This window comes from Melozone crissalis, unplaced genomic scaffold (assembly GCF_028551555.1).
Source record: "Melozone crissalis strain CALT ecotype California unplaced genomic scaffold, PUWL_Pcris_2 ptg000029l_1, whole genome shotgun sequence".
Classification (NCBI taxonomy): Eukaryota; Metazoa; Chordata; class Aves; order Passeriformes; family Passerellidae; genus Melozone; species Melozone crissalis.
In genome coordinates, this window is record NW_026535807.1 from 22,093,842 (window position 1) to 22,108,798 (window position 14,957).

The 14,957-nt window shown below is 53.3% G+C and overlaps 1 protein-coding gene across 2 annotated transcripts in view; it reads right to left on the reverse strand.

Annotated features, from left to right (window-relative positions):
• Positions 1 to 3,260: 3,260 nt before the first annotated feature.
• PHF2 (PHD finger protein 2) overlaps positions 3,261 to 14,957 on the reverse strand; it is a 55,071-nt gene continuing 43,374 nt past the window's right edge. The window contains exons 16-22 of one of the 2 annotated variants that reach the window (XM_054281133.1): positions 14,693 to 14,766; positions 13,295 to 13,452; positions 8,734 to 9,011; positions 7,625 to 7,720; positions 6,621 to 6,730; positions 5,208 to 5,469; positions 3,261 to 3,545 (exon numbers count right to left, since the gene is read on the reverse strand). In XM_054281133.1, coding sequence (XP_054137108.1) covers positions 3,457 to 3,545; positions 5,208 to 5,469; positions 6,621 to 6,730; positions 7,625 to 7,720; positions 8,734 to 9,011; positions 13,295 to 13,452; positions 14,693 to 14,766 — 1,067 coding nt within the window. In that variant the 3' untranslated portion in view covers positions 3,261 to 3,456. The remainder of the gene's footprint in view (positions 3,546 to 5,207; positions 5,470 to 6,620; positions 6,731 to 7,624; positions 7,721 to 8,733; positions 9,012 to 13,294; positions 13,453 to 14,692; positions 14,767 to 14,957) is intronic. The other variant, XM_054281134.1, reaches the window with a different exon arrangement.

The window sequence follows — 14,957 nt, forward strand, 5'->3', positions numbered from 1 at the left end:
TTATGGCAGCAAATGAAGTGGCTGTGGGCTGGAACTGCTGAGTTCAGCAAAGAAAGGGAAAAGAATGGCCAGTGGAGGGGAGTTTCTACTGCACAGCCACATGCTCCCCACAGACAGCAGGAGGGCAGGGTCCTTGTGAAGGGACAGTGGGTTTTGAGAGGCCACAAAGCCAAAGAGCTGTGGCCATAGCGGGGGGCTGGCCCACGGTGCCCACTGCCCAGCCAGCGGTGAGAAATGAGTGTGAACGCTTCTTCAGCCCAAAGATGAAGCTAGGGTGCCCTGGTGACCTCAAGAAGAAAGGGTTTCCCCTGGGCTGCTAAACAGAGCTCATGAATGAAGAAGTAGGGTAAACACAAAGACTTTCAAGATGTGTCACCTAATTGACTCCTAAGTGACAGCTGATTATTTGATTGAGTTGAAGGTGAGAGGAAGACACGTGGTCGCACACAGTCAGAAAACACCTGCACTGTGTGATGGAGGAGTGAGCCAGGAGCCAGCTCGGTGAGCCAGGGAGTGAGCCAGGAGGTGGACAGCCCCAGGCTGGTCCGTGCCTCTCCCCGAGGAGTGCACCGTGCAGCTCAATGTTTAGCAAATACAGTGAGCTGGGGCACAGAAGGATGTGGAGTTTGACAGGAGAATGACCTGAAAATGAATCTCAAAATGTGTCTTCCCTGCAGGCTGGAAACAGAAGAAAATCTAATTCATTATAATTATTATGCTTTCAAGAGAAGAGGAGAAGCAGGCTTTCTCTTGTGATATGCAAAGAAAAACTTGCAAACCGTTTACACAGATGCCGTGAGTCCTGTGGGGCGGGCACTGAGGTCCGTGGCGGATGGAATGGCAAGAACGGCGCCTGCAGCCCGGGATGGCATCGGGCCCCTGCTGGACCAGCCCAGAGCCCGGGCAGAGCCTGCCCCGCCCGGGGGAAGGGTGAGTGTGAGCTCTGTGACACTCAGGTGTGCTTGTGCCAAATGTCACAAGGGTTGGAGTGATTCTTGTCAGTATAAAGACAGAAACAACAGAAACACGAATGTTGCGAGTAGCGGTTCACCAGGAGCAGCCAACAGCCTCCCTGCCCGTGTGCACAGAAAACACCTCCCTGGCCGGGACATCCATCCCTTGTACATGGAGCGGCACGATTGTGGAGTCGCAGGTGCCACTCACTGCAGGTGAGCCGATTGTCCCACACCGGCACTCAGGACCTTGTGGCAGCCCCGGGCTCCCGCCCAGGGAGGCTGGCACAGCGGCTGTCCCCCCTTGTCCCTGGATGGGAGCTGTGCGCTGCTTTTCCAGGCGCGGCTCCTCCCGGCCGGGCTCTGCGGGGCTGGGGCAGAGCCGGCGGTGCTCTCCAGGGTGGGTGCCCTGGCTGGCTGCTCGCTGGGTGGGTGCTCGCTGGGTGGGTGCCCTGGCTGGCTGCTCGCCCTGGCTGGGTGCTCGCTGGGTGCTCGCTCTGGCTGGGTGGGTGCCCTGGCTGGGTTCTCTGGCTGGGTGTGTGCCCTGGTTGGGTGGTCGCTGGGTGTTCGCCCTGGCTGGCTGCTCGCCGGGTGCCCTGGCTGGGTGCTCGCTGGGTGCTCGCCCTGGCTGGCTGCTCGCTTTCGCCCAGCGCACCCTCAGCCGGTGGTCCTCGCGGGTCCCTTCCAGCTCGGGATGTTTTCTGATGGGCCAGGGCTGCTCGCGTGTCCCCGACCCGCGGGAGGTGCTGGCGAGGCTCCTTTCCGACGGGCCCCATTTTCCCGGCTGCGGCTGTTTCTGAACTGTGAACTCCCCCAGCTGGCGATAGCTCGATATCGCCGGCAGCCGCCGCAGCCCGCCCGGAATGTCCCTGCTGGACGGGCTGCGAGGATTGCCCCAAAGCCGCGGAGCCGGGGCTGAGCCCGGGGCTGTCCCTGGGGGCTGCTGCGGCCATCGGAGGGAACAGGGAACTGTGCGGGCCGCAGGGATCGGGCCGCTGCCAGCACAAGGTGTCCAAGAGCAGGGAGCAGAGCGAGAGGTGGGAATGGCCTTGCATCAGCAAAGAGAAAAACGCAGGCTGTACGTGTCCCCGAGGGTCAGGAATAAATGGTGAGATGCTGCATGTTTCAGTGAGCACAAAGAAGGGGAAAGCCTGGAGCACCTGGTGACCCCCAAGAGGGAGGAGGCAGAGGGAAACAGGCATGTGTGCTTGTCCACGGGAGGTGGATGATGGGCTGGGCAGTGGGTGGACACCTTTGGGTGGACCATGAGGTAGGTGTCTTACCGGGACACTCAAGACTATGCCGAACTGACCGGGGCTTCTCGTGGTAATGTAGCAAGCAAGTATGGGGTTGGGTGACAGATGGGACAGTGGCAGCAGAGCCACCCCCTGTCTGTGCCAGCAGCGGGTCCCTGCTCGCTCCTTCACCCACCCTCAGGGACCCCTGCCTGCCTCCCCACCCCTCCTTCACCAACCCCACAAAAAGTCCAGGCCCAGGCAATTGTGTACAAAACCTGAAATAGTTTTACTTTGCTTTCTTTTTTTTTTCCTTTTTTTTCTTCTTTTTTTAAACTTTGCTCTAGATTTACTTAAGATTTTGTGAAGTCGATACAAGAGCATTTGATATGAATCGGTAAATAAAACACCGTCATAGATAGATAGCCACGATAAACTTTGTTAGAAATGTACATGTCGCGAAAAAATAATAATACTAATAATAATAATCATAATCATAATAAAAAAAGCCGGCGCGACGCCCGGGCCGGCGCGGCCCTGTAGGCCCTGGTGGTGGCCCCGGTGGTGGCCCCGGTGGCCCTGGCACACGGCGGCAGGTGGCTCTGGTTCCCCGCAGGCGCCGCGCCCCAGTAATGTGTGTATATAAACAAAGCCCATAAGAAATGTACAAATATAAAAAGCTACAAACATTAATAAATTACGTCGTCACAAAACACGGAAACACTCCACAAGGTGCTAGTAAAATAACTGTCTCCCTCCTCGTACAAGAAGTTACGCAAAGAGCTGGTACCGGCGGGCAGCGCCCGGAGAGACCCTCCCCGTATAAAAACCCGGCGGTGGTTATTCCAAAAGCTATGTACAAGCTACATTCTAGGAAAAGGGGCCTGGCATGCGGCTGCGGCGGTGCCTGAGAAACGCGCCCGCCGCCTGGCCGCCCCACGCCTCGAGTCCCGTGCTCCCCTCCCGCCACGGGGCCTCGAGGCCTTCCCGCTCCGGGCCCGCGGCCGCCCGCCCTGCCCTGCCCGTGCGCCGGGCGGGACGAGGGGCCCGAGGCCGGAGCCGGAGCCGGAGCCAGAGCGGGGCCCGGCGCGCTCCTCCGTGGCCGAGATTAGTATTAACTTTTTGCGGCTAGTCGCTCTCAGCACTCTGAGAAAGGACATCTATATTAAAAAATATTTATAGCAGGATTCTGTACAGTTCGACCGCTGAAAGTTAAAGGGATTCTTGTGGTGGTGGCCCAGAACTGGGTGGCAGTGTCCCCGGGGCCACTAGAGCAGCAGCTTCCCGTTCCGGTGGATCTTCAGGATCTTGCCGAGCCGCTGCTTGGCCGTGGCCATCCCCTTCTTCGTACGCTTCCCTGGAAGGACAGCAGGGCTGGGGTGAGGACCCACACCCACCCCACAGCACCCCACAGGCAGAGACCCTCCAGCTGCCCCTGCCTCCACAGCCCTGCCACCAGCCCTGCCCAGCACCCTCAAGGACACCCTCCAGCACCCCTCAGGAACGGCGCTGCTGGCCACAGGACGGGGCTTGGCTGGGAGCACAGCCCCTGGAGAGCCAGCCCTGCTGAGCCAGGGCACAGCGCACACCCATTCCCATGGACACATCCACACCTGCTCCGGGGAAGCACAGCTCTGCTGGGCACCCTCCTGCCCCCACAGCTCTGCCGGGCACTCTCCTGCCCCCACAGCTCTGCTGGGCACCCTCCTGCCCCCACAGCCCTGCCGGGCACTCTCCTGCCCCCACAGCTCTGCCGGGCACCCTCCTGCCCCTGCAGTGCCAGCCCTGCTGCCCTGCACCCTCACCTGCCCTGACTCACTGCTCATGGTCACCTGTTTGCCCACAGGGTGACAGTCAAGCCCAGCCCCACCAGTGCCATTCTGCTCCTCAGGGAGAGGCTGCACACACACGCACAGACACACACACACACACACACACACACATACACACACACAGACACAGAGACACAGACACACACACACACACACACAGACACACAGACACACAGACACATGCCCTACAGCTCTTCACAGCTCCAGGCTCCTGGGTATCTCTCTGCCTTGAACCTGTTTCCCACCATTTCACCACAAAAGCAAAATTCCAGGCAAATGCATTCTTTCCACTCCAGCCCTGCAGAGAGCCACAGGTACCACCAGCTCCTGGTAGGACCCCAGCCCCTACCACAGGCCACACACATCCTGCCCTATGGCCATCCAAGCTACCAGGGTACTGAGCACTACCACTGATCTGCTCCACTCAAATACATGGAATTCAGGAAACATCTGCCACATTGCCTCACTTGTCACTGGGGCCTTTCCCATTGGGATCACACACAATTTTCATGCTACGCAGTGCCTGTCCCACACACCTGCCTCAGTTACACTTCCCGAGCCAAGCTCAAAAGGAGAGCAGGAGGTCCCAGCCTAGACTCTGAGGGCCTCAGCTTTCTCATGCTTTCCCTATGACAGACAGCAAGCAACCTCTTCCTCTCTCCTGCCTTTGGTTGTACTTGTGTTACTCCCAAGGTCTGATATTCCTCTGCTTCCTTGCGGCAACCCTCCAGAGAGATCTGCAGTGTGCCCTGCTCTGCATGTCCTGCAAGCACTGTCCTCAGCTACAGTCAGCACAGAGCTGGTGTACAGCCAGCACCAACACCACAGTGCCTGCCCCAGCCCTGGGCAGAACAGCCTTCATGGATGCATCCTCCCCTGGCCAGGCTGTCTGGATGTGACCCTGCAGGTGCTCCTCCTGAGCTGGGGCCGGGCTGGGCAGCGCTCCTGCCAGGGACACCTCACAGCCTGCAGCCAAGAGCCCAGCACAGAAACACTGCCTGGCCCTGCAGTGCCAGGACAGTCCCGGCCATGAGTCCTATCCCTGACCAGATCCGACTTGGATCCACACAGCTGCACCTGTGCGTGCCCACACCACACACTGCAGTGCAGGCCCTGCGGAAGGCTCGGGTTCCGTGGCCCTTCACCCTTCCCCACTCCTGCACCACAAGCCAGGCGTTTCCTGGTACCTTTGGCGGAGGCATTGTTCTGCGAGGATGATGAGGGTCTCCTCTGTGTGAGGAAAACACCGGGTGCCATCGGCTGCGATCCCCTGTTAGGCTGGGCGACCCCAAAGGTGCTGGCCCCTGCGGTGTACTCGTGATCTGTGAGGCTGCTGGCCTGTGACTCCAGCTTCGGCTCGGGGGAGCTGCCTTCCTGAGCCGCTTTGCTTGCGTTGGGGGCTGACAGCTTCTTTTTGGTATTTTTTTTCTTCTTGCCTTTTTGTTCCTCCTTTAAAATGACAAAGATGAAGCTCAGATTAATCCCCAGAAGACCTTTAGCTAGGGCAAGGGCCAGCGGCGTTGCTTAGGGTCCTGATACAACGACACGCCAGGAGTTGGCCACGGACAAGCGCTCGGGGGCTGCTCCACACGTCTGGCTCACAGCTGCACACACACGTTTGCCTCTCGTGCCTCTACATCCTCGCTCTGTGCGGGGCCTCCTCGTCCTTACACTGCGGCGAGCGGGAGCAGCGGGGCCGCACCGACACCGCCCTGGCACAGCAGCGTGGTCAGCATGGGCAAAGCTTTCCATCTTCCACAAAAACTGGCACCTCCTATCTTCGGGGATCTTCACACCCTTGCACAACAGCATGAAGGATATTAAACATCCCACTGATTCAGCCTCTGCTTCCTGCTAGGACACACACATCATCTCCTGACCTGTAACTGCACCTGGACATGCACACTGGGATGGCAGAGGCTTTCTACTGTCCTGTGTCCCTTGTCTACTTTCAGTTCCTTCTTCTTGGAACCCTGCCATCATCCTTAAAGCTCTTCTACTCAATAGTCCACATCGCAGAAGCCCGAGGCCACCACAAGCTGCATCTCCACCAGCTTGCTGAGGCGCCTCACCAACCTCGCTCCAGCAGACCTTGTCACCTCAGCATCTCACCACGTCACCTTTACAGGGCTTCCCTGACCCCTTCAGAGACCAGACACTTACCAAACATCCAAACTGCTCCAGATCCTTTCCTAAACTCACCCTTTGCTCACAGTTCACCAATCCTTTGGAAGAAAACCCTGACACTTCCCAGCAGCCAATCTGCACAGACAGGCAATCACACCAGTCAGGCTCTCAGGTACGCATCAAATACACTCCTTTGAGGTAGCCTTCTCCTGTTCTACCCCAGTAGCCATTCTCACCCCTCCATCCTTCCCTGTGCTTTTCTCTGTCCCTTGCTACCCTGTGCCATGCTCAGGTATGTTGTGACACCGCTGGGCTTGGATCCCGTTCATTTCCCTGAGACTGCAGAGCCTCGTGTCACTGGCAGGACCAAACAGCAGGCAGGGCTGGCACAGCACCAGGCTTGGGCACAGCTCTGCTGCTGGGGACAGGCCTCTGCTTTCCTGACAGCTCCTACTCCCCAGGCAGCCTCTCACCTGCTGCGACAGCTTGGCGGCGGCGGCGGCGAGTCCCGTTTCGATGGACGCGACTCTCGTGCCTTCTCGCACCGGTCTGTCCTGCCGGGGCACCGAGGGGCCAACCCGTGCTGCAGGGAGAGCAGAGGCAGGTGAGGGGCAGGAATGTGCCCGAGGGAGCAGCACAGCCACTGGGCTCTACCCTGCCCAGCCAGGAGAGATGGGGACAGCCTCTGCCCTTCCCTTCCCCAGGGACGAGGGAAGGCACGAGAGCCAGCAGCCCCCGGGCACGGTGGCACAGGCAGAAGCTGCTGATAGAGATGGCACACAGCTGAGCAGCTCCACAGCCACCTGAAGCCAAAGCCACGCAGGTTTGTGCCCACATCCTGGATGATGAGAGTTATCTCCAAAGCACTGTGCTCACCTGCAGCTGCAGGAGGGCATGCAGGGCCACAAGCTGATGAGAGCACACATGGGCTGCTTGTCACACACAGCACACACAGAGGATGCCCTGCCCATGGGCCACAGGGGTCAAAGGGGTCTAGGGGCCCTCTTGCCTGTCACTGCCCCTGGTGAGCTCCAACAAACACAGGGCAGACCAAATCCTTCCAGATCATGAGCTTTGGCTGAACCTGGAGGAGACTGTTCCTGCTCTCTCTCCTGGAGGAGACTATTCCTGACTTATTGCCACAGTCAACACCTGAAATCCACAGCAACTCAGCTGTCCAGGGCTTGATTCACTGTTCCACCACTGCTAAGGTGGCAATCAAATGATCTATCACTAAGAGTGTGAGGAAAAATTAAACAAACCAAGGAATTACTTTCTCCTGCCAGCTGATTGCAGGAGGAAGGCTAAAACTGCTTGGCAGGAATCCCAGTGCCTGGATCACCTCCCACTGCCCTGGAAAGGGTTAAACTTCACATGATAAAGAAATCACTAATTGTGTGTTACAGTTTCCACACTCTTCGAAAAATTTAGAGATTTGCATGACTTAGCCTGGGCAGCACAGACCACACCAACTTACCCGTGGGACTGTAAGGGGCATCATCTGAACTTTTCCTTTTCTTCGATCGGGACTTGAATACTGGATTATCTTCATCTGATTCGAGAGAAGGGTAAACTACAGTAGGAAACAAAGGCAAGAGTTTCAGTTTAGGAAACAGCTCTACCCTGCACAGAGGACCCTTGCTCTGTCCAGGTGCAGTGACCTCAGGCATCAGAGATAGATAGATATCTATGATATCTATAGATATCATTTATAGATAGATGATCTCCACAAGTGTCACTGAGCACTTCTGTCACAGCTGTGACACTCAGGGGACTTTCCTGTGCTCTCACCCACACATTACTGTTGGGAGCTGCTGTCATTAAACTGTTACTGGCTCTCTATATTCCTCTATAATCACAGAATATCCTGAGCTGCAAGGGAGCCATAAGAATCATCGAGTCCAACTTGGTTGCCCAGTGAAGCTATGGCTGCTCCATCACTGCAAGTGTCCAAGGCCAGGCTGGACAGGGCTTGGAGCAACCTGACCTAGTGGAAAGTGTCCCTGCCCATGGCAGAGGGTGGAACTAGATGGCCTTTGAAGGTCCCTTTCAACCTAAACCACTCTATGAATCCACAATAATTATGGCAGAACTGATGTAACTGCTGTAAACTCTCTTTGTGTCCATTTCTGCTGCAGATGCTTGCCTTCTCTGCCAAAACTCAAAACAGCATTAGATCCCTTTTCCATGTACAAATTCAACTTCTCACTCCTCTCAGCTGGAGGTTTAATTGCTACTGTGCAGACAAGGACATTTCTGTCACAAGTAGCAGTACCTGACCCACATTTCTGGGACAGTCCCCCGTTTCTGGGTTGACTGCTGCAGTTTTGGGGCTCTCCATGTTTCTTGAGAGTCTGTCATTGTGCCATGCCTCAAATCCAGCCTGCCTGGGTGGCTGTGTGACCCTGGGCTCTGCAGCCAGTCTGCTGTCCCACGTGTTTGCTCCCTTTGGTGTGCAGGGCCCTGTTCCCCGCGCAGCTGATCCCAGGGTGGCAGAGCAGGAGGGAGCACCCAGGAGCAAAGGGACATTCAGCAAGAGGCACAGGTGTGTCCCAGGCACAGCCTCACTCTGGTCCCCTCACTCACCATAATCCGAGTCCTTAAAACAGGCATCCAAGTGGTCCTGGTCCTCGTCGTAGTCCTCGATGTCGATGCTGTTCTTTGTGCTTTTCTTCAGCAGCCGCTTCCCAGCGGTTTTGCTGCCACCACCACCAGTTTTCTTCAAGTTTTGTGTGGAGAAGGAGTTGTTCTTCGCCTGATTGGTGCCCCACGACGTCTGCAGGCAGGACTCCGAGGCCTGGAGGTTTGCCATGGAGAGCATGCCCTGGATGGCTTCCTGCGTGCTGGGGGAGGCAGGCGGCTGGCTGTGGGGCACAGGGAGAGATGCCAGAGCACTCAGTGATTCCAGAAACACCAACCCCTCACAGGCAGCTTGCTCCTGCCAGGCAGTTGTGCTAGGAGAGACTCCCCGATTCCTCTGAGTAGCTGCACATACCACGAGAGCCAGTGGGAAATTGTATGGGACAGGAACAGCACAAAGAGCCCCTCAGATGTGGGGTGATGGCCCAGGAGCCAGGGAGATGTGGGCAGGTCCCTGGGGCTGTCAGCACTCTGGGCAGAGCTCAGCAAACTTCCCAAAGCCCACAGCAGAATCCCTGACAGAGCAGTGTCTCTATACCAACTATCATCATCATCCTCCTCCTTCTCCTCCTCACCATCATCTTTAAACACCTATCTATCTATCTATCTATCTATCTATCTATCTATCTATCTATCTATCCATCTATCCATCTATCCATCTATCCATCTATCCATCTATCCATCTCACCTATCTATCTTTAACAATGTTATTTTTCTGTACTAGCAAATCATCCTCCTCCTCATCATCATATTTTAACAGTATTATTTATAATCTACACTATCAGCTTCTGTAAAAGGAGAGCTTATGCATCAGCACTGGTGGGGGATGTTGTGGGGGGCTCTACTCAAAACTGCCTGGAAGTTTTTGGTCCCAGTTCACATCATGGGCTGTCACCACTCCAGGAGCTGCTGGAAATTAATTCTGAGACTGGCAGAACATATCATCCAGTATTTACAGAAGTTTGGAGTTTGGCAAGTAGTGAAATGCAAAAAAAGCCTTGTTGTGGCAATAATATTTGTACAGTTATACATTTGTTGTGCAATAGAAGCCACAAACGTACAAGAAAATTTAACAGCACCATGTCACTTTCTCCTACTTGAGCTCAATCTGGGCTCTGAATAGAGTAATGTACAAAACCATAAGGGAAGCTTCTGGGCACTAATGGCATTTAGTCATAATCCTGAAAATGAGTTAAGACTAATTCACAACTCAGCAAACAGAAGAACATCAAAAAACCTTATTTAGGAAAGAGCCATTTAAATCCCTCTGATATCATGCCTTCTCCTCTGCCTTCTCCCTGGCAAAGAAATATTTTGCACCATCTACAAGGAATTATCATATTTTCTTCCAGCCTTTTTCCCTGAACTGTTTTTCCAAACACTGGACTCTCAAAACACTGCAAACAGACCATCAAATACTGACCACTAAATGGGCAAATCAGAGAGGAACTGCCTTAAGCAACACAAACTTCAAGAAATAAAGAGTGGGATATGATCAAAACCAGTGGTTCTGAGACTCAAACACCAACCTGAAGAGGGGGAAATGTCTCAGAGCTGCACATGGGGCAGAGTGTTTCTCATTAGGGCATGTGCTCTGGTGTGCTTCCATCAGGAGTATTTCAGCTTTCTAATCCAAAAAAAATTCAAGAAGACGCAGGAAGCAATTTTGAAGCTCTGGAAGAGCCATATCCCCTTTCTGTAGCTTCAGCAATGATTTTTTTAAAAACCACATTTATGAAAGTAAACTATCAGTGAGTTACAATTACGGCTTTAAAAAGCATTTTAAGAGAGCGTTGGAGCAGGAACAAAGTGCTTCTGCCCCTGCTGTATGCCCACAGCCATCTCCAAACACGCAGGAGGTGGCACTGGGGGATAGCCCAGAGCTGCCTCCAGCCCAGCAGCCTTGCTGTCCTGTGTGGGGCTGACAGCTGCTCTTGTGGGGGCACAGGGCACTCTGACAGACACGCTGGCAGCACTCTGTGCCTTCACCTTGCCCGTGGCAGCCCTGGGGTGGCAGCAGCCCCAGGGCAGTGCCCGTCCCCCGCGCTGGCGCTGCTGCGGCCCCACCTGGAACCCTGGGGCCACTTTGGGGCTCCTCGTGACAAGAGGGACATTGAGGGGCTGGAGCGTGCCCAGACAAGGGAGCAGACCTGGAGAAGGGGCTGGAGCACCAGGAGTGGCTGAGGGAGATGGGGAAGGGGCTCAGTCTGAGAAAAGGAGGCTCAGGGAGACTGTGGTAGCCAGGTTTGCCATTCTGTCCCTGGCATGTCCCAGAGCAGCTGGAGCAGGCAAACAGCTGTGCTGGGGACAGGAACAAGCACTGATGGACTCAGGTTTTACCTCCTCAGTGAGCAGGGCACAGGAGTGATCCCAGCACCCTCCATCATGCAGGACATTGTGTAGGGAGCCAGTGCCATGCTCTTCACCACCAACTCTGCCACTGCCATCTCTCTCATCCTCTCTAGGCAGATCATCTCCTTCCTTCCATCAGCAGTTACTGAGTCTCCTACTTGCATCCTCATATTTAGAAACTGAACTTATAATATTTCAGAAGAGTATTACTGGTTGAGCAGTGGCTGTGGGGAAGTCACTCCAACAGTTTCAAGCACAAACCCAGCGTTTTCTTCCATTTTTGAGTCAGACCTGGACACGAGTAATTTTTCTCATTTCAAGATCAGGTGATGATCAGCCCTCCAAGCTTTTTGCATATTCCCTTTCAGTTCTTTCAGCCTGTTCTCACACTCACAGCAGCCTTTCTGCAGGAGCCCTGTCCTTCCCTCTCCTGTCTTGCTGACACACACAGTTGAGCTGCAGCTCAGGTAATGCCATCAGGGCCTCTGGGGTGGCCAGCTGCTAGTGACAGCTCAGTATTTTACAGAATAAGGCTTGCCATGGTTCAGATAAGGCCACTATCACAAAAAGCCCTGACCTGGGAACCCAGCACTGGTGTGACAAGAATGCAGGCAGTGGCTGCTTGTGTGGGAGGAGATCCCACAGTGTCATAGGGCTGCACACAGCACCCACAATGCGCACATACAGATCTATAAATACACACATTCCCTACTCCTCATCTGCCCTGCAAGCAGAGGAAGGTGGGAATTGTTCCTGAGAGTCAGACATGACCACGCTGGCCCCATGCTGTGACACAGTGTGTTTGCACATCGCGTTTCTTCCGCTTCGTTTTCAAAAAGACCACATTATGGCCATTGGGAAAGCCAAGCCTAATTATGAAATGGAACACAGCAATTACATTTACTAGGGGCTTTTTCCAATCAGGATGCAGCACACACTGCCAAAAGCCAGTGTTTATCCCAGAGCCAGCATTGATATGACACATTCCCACTGAACCCCCCCACACAGAGCAGTAACTCAGCCGAGTCTGGGGTGGGACTTTGATTCCAGAAACCACAGAGCCTCCAAACACCCTGGCTACAGCACCCAGGCTGAGGGGGGAAAGCAAAGGCCTGAGTTTAACCTCTGCTCTGGTTCAACCCCTTGCAGACAGCAAAACACACCCTGAGCAAGGCAGACAATTGTCAAGAACCATTCTAAAGCATGCAGTGAGCTGTGTTATCCACAGAATGGCCAGCAGTGTACACAGGGCCAAGGAAGATTTCTTTGAGTTCTTATAATAGTTGAAAATTTTCCTTTTTTTATAGCAAACTTCCAGTATGGGAGTTTATTAACCCGGCAATTTTATGGCAGTGTCAGACACACCTAACTATTTTTTGATGTGTCTAATCACCTGCTAAAATGTGACTGTAACATCAACACAAACACCCATCCCATTATGGACCCTAATGCTGAATGGAAAAGGAATTCACAGGGATGGTCAAGCAGACAAGTGTTAATGTGACTATTTCTTTCCACTGCTCATTGTTTGGATCACTGAAGGATCTGGGGCTGTACCTTACTGGCCGTAGCCCAAAACATCCAGTGTCACTTTCCACATTCCACATCAGACACCACTCAGCCCAGGCAGACATTTCCATTTCAGGTACAGAAGTGCCCACAAAACAGTGTGCTTTTTTCCCCAAGCCTTATTTTTTGGTGGGAAGAAGAATGATAACCGAGGGAGGGAGGGAGGTTAGGGAGAGCAGCCAGTTTCCCATATCCTTCTTTCAAACACCTGGCATTTGTGGCACCTCAGAGTTCCTTATGGGAGAAATGCCATTTAGATAACTTTAGTACAATCTCACTACATTAAAAACCCTGATTCCCACCCTCAAGCTGCAGTCACTGAACTCTTTCCTTCTTTTGAATTATTCATCTAATACAGCATTATTGCTAAAACTGATCTTCAGCATCTACAGATGTGAAATCCTCTGTTCAAATTATACCACCAAAATGTTTCCTCCCTCTCCCTCCAGATCACAGGATAAAGGAAAAGTTTGCTTACTGGAGAAAAAGCAGTTACCAAGCTGCAAAATTCATTCTGACTCACACACAACAAAAAAACGGCAATTTTGTTCACAGGTAAGAGGGAAAAGCATCCCCTGGTGCATACCTGTTGGTGTTATACTCTAAACCCCCAACTTCCTTGCTTGCCTGCAAAAGATCAAGAATTCCTGCTGAACTTCCACTCTCTTTCTTTACTTTGGAATTGCGTCCTGGCTTTGCTTCTGTGTCAATGTGAAGTAAATCTTCATCTGATGAGTCCTCGCTCTGCAAAAACAAGGAAAGGGCTAAAAAAGGTGGAAACTCACTGAGCTGGTCCCCAAGAACAGCACAGTGATTTCTGCAGCCTGCTGCTCCTCCAAAGACACAGGCCCAGCCTTTGGAATTTGCTTTCTTTAAACAAAACAAAGCAAAAAAAGAACAAAACCAAGTACATGGTAAAAATCCATTTCCTTATAGCCTGAAGGCATGGTAGGTTTTTCTTTTCCCATCCAAAGCTCTGAGATCTGATCCTGTTCATGGGCTCTATTCCCTTTACCAGCGGTGTTTCCATCCCCACAGCAGCAGAGTGGGAGGATTCCCCAGGCAGAGGAATGGGACAGACATGTAGAACAGGGTCAGGTTAGGCAGAGGAAAGGGACAGACATGTAGAACACGGTCAGGTTAGGCAGGGGAATGGGACAGACATGTAGAGCAGTGTCATGTTAGGCAGGGGAATGGGACAGATATGTAGAGCAGGGTCATGTTAGGCAGAGGAAAGGGACAGACATGTAGAACAGTGTCATGTCAGGCTCTGGGAGGGAGCTGCCCACATCTGGCCCTCTCTCTGGGGCTCAGATTTCTAGGCGCTGTGGTTTGGTGCCTAAGAACACAAGTTCTCCCCAATTCCTGCCCTGCTTTCAGGCTGCTGCAGCACCAGCCCCTGTTGCTGTGGGTGCCAGTCCTGTCTCCAGGTGCTCCCTCCTGAGGCTCCTGCACAGGGACACAGCCCCAGCCCTCAGGAACTGACTCACACACAGGTCTGTACTTCCCCCTGAATGTCCCAGACACAAACCAGGGTGAAAGGAACTCCTTAGTACTGAAGGCCAAACACTTTGGTCATCTTTGGTTCTGTCTTAACAAACTATTTTGCTTTTTCTGGCTTATTCTGGTATTATAATATGAATTTGTATTAACCACAGTTGGGCAAAACTTTTAATTTCCATGTACTTTGATTTCCAGCACTGAGCTTCAGACACAGGGCACAGTGACACCTGGGCTGTCCCATGCTGCAGGTGAGCTCCAGCCAGGCTCCCTGACCCTGCAGGGGCTGGGCCGGGCTCACCTGGGTTAGCAGGGCTCTGGAGTCAGCCCATAATGGGCACAGAGGCTCTGCCAATGGCACAAAGCAAACACTTGAGTTGCTACATCACAGGAAGAAAATCACAGAATGGTCTGGGTTGGAAAGGACCCTAAAGAACCTCATGTTCTAGGAGTGTCTCCTTGTGAAGGCACAGGAACCTCATACCTTGTATGGTACCGACTCCACCTTTGGCTTCTTGACAGGAGTGTGATGCAGGGCTTCCTTTTTATCTGATAAAACTGAATAAATAAAAAGAAACAAAAAGTCATGGGTTTTTTCCCTTCAAAAACCAGCCCTACTATTCCACTCACATTTGACTGATAGGTAAGACATGGCTTTCTTTATTCTAAATCACGTAGATTTTAGAGATGACATGGATTGTTTTGGACAATCACCCCCTAAGACTTTGTTGAGCAGATAAAGATAAACC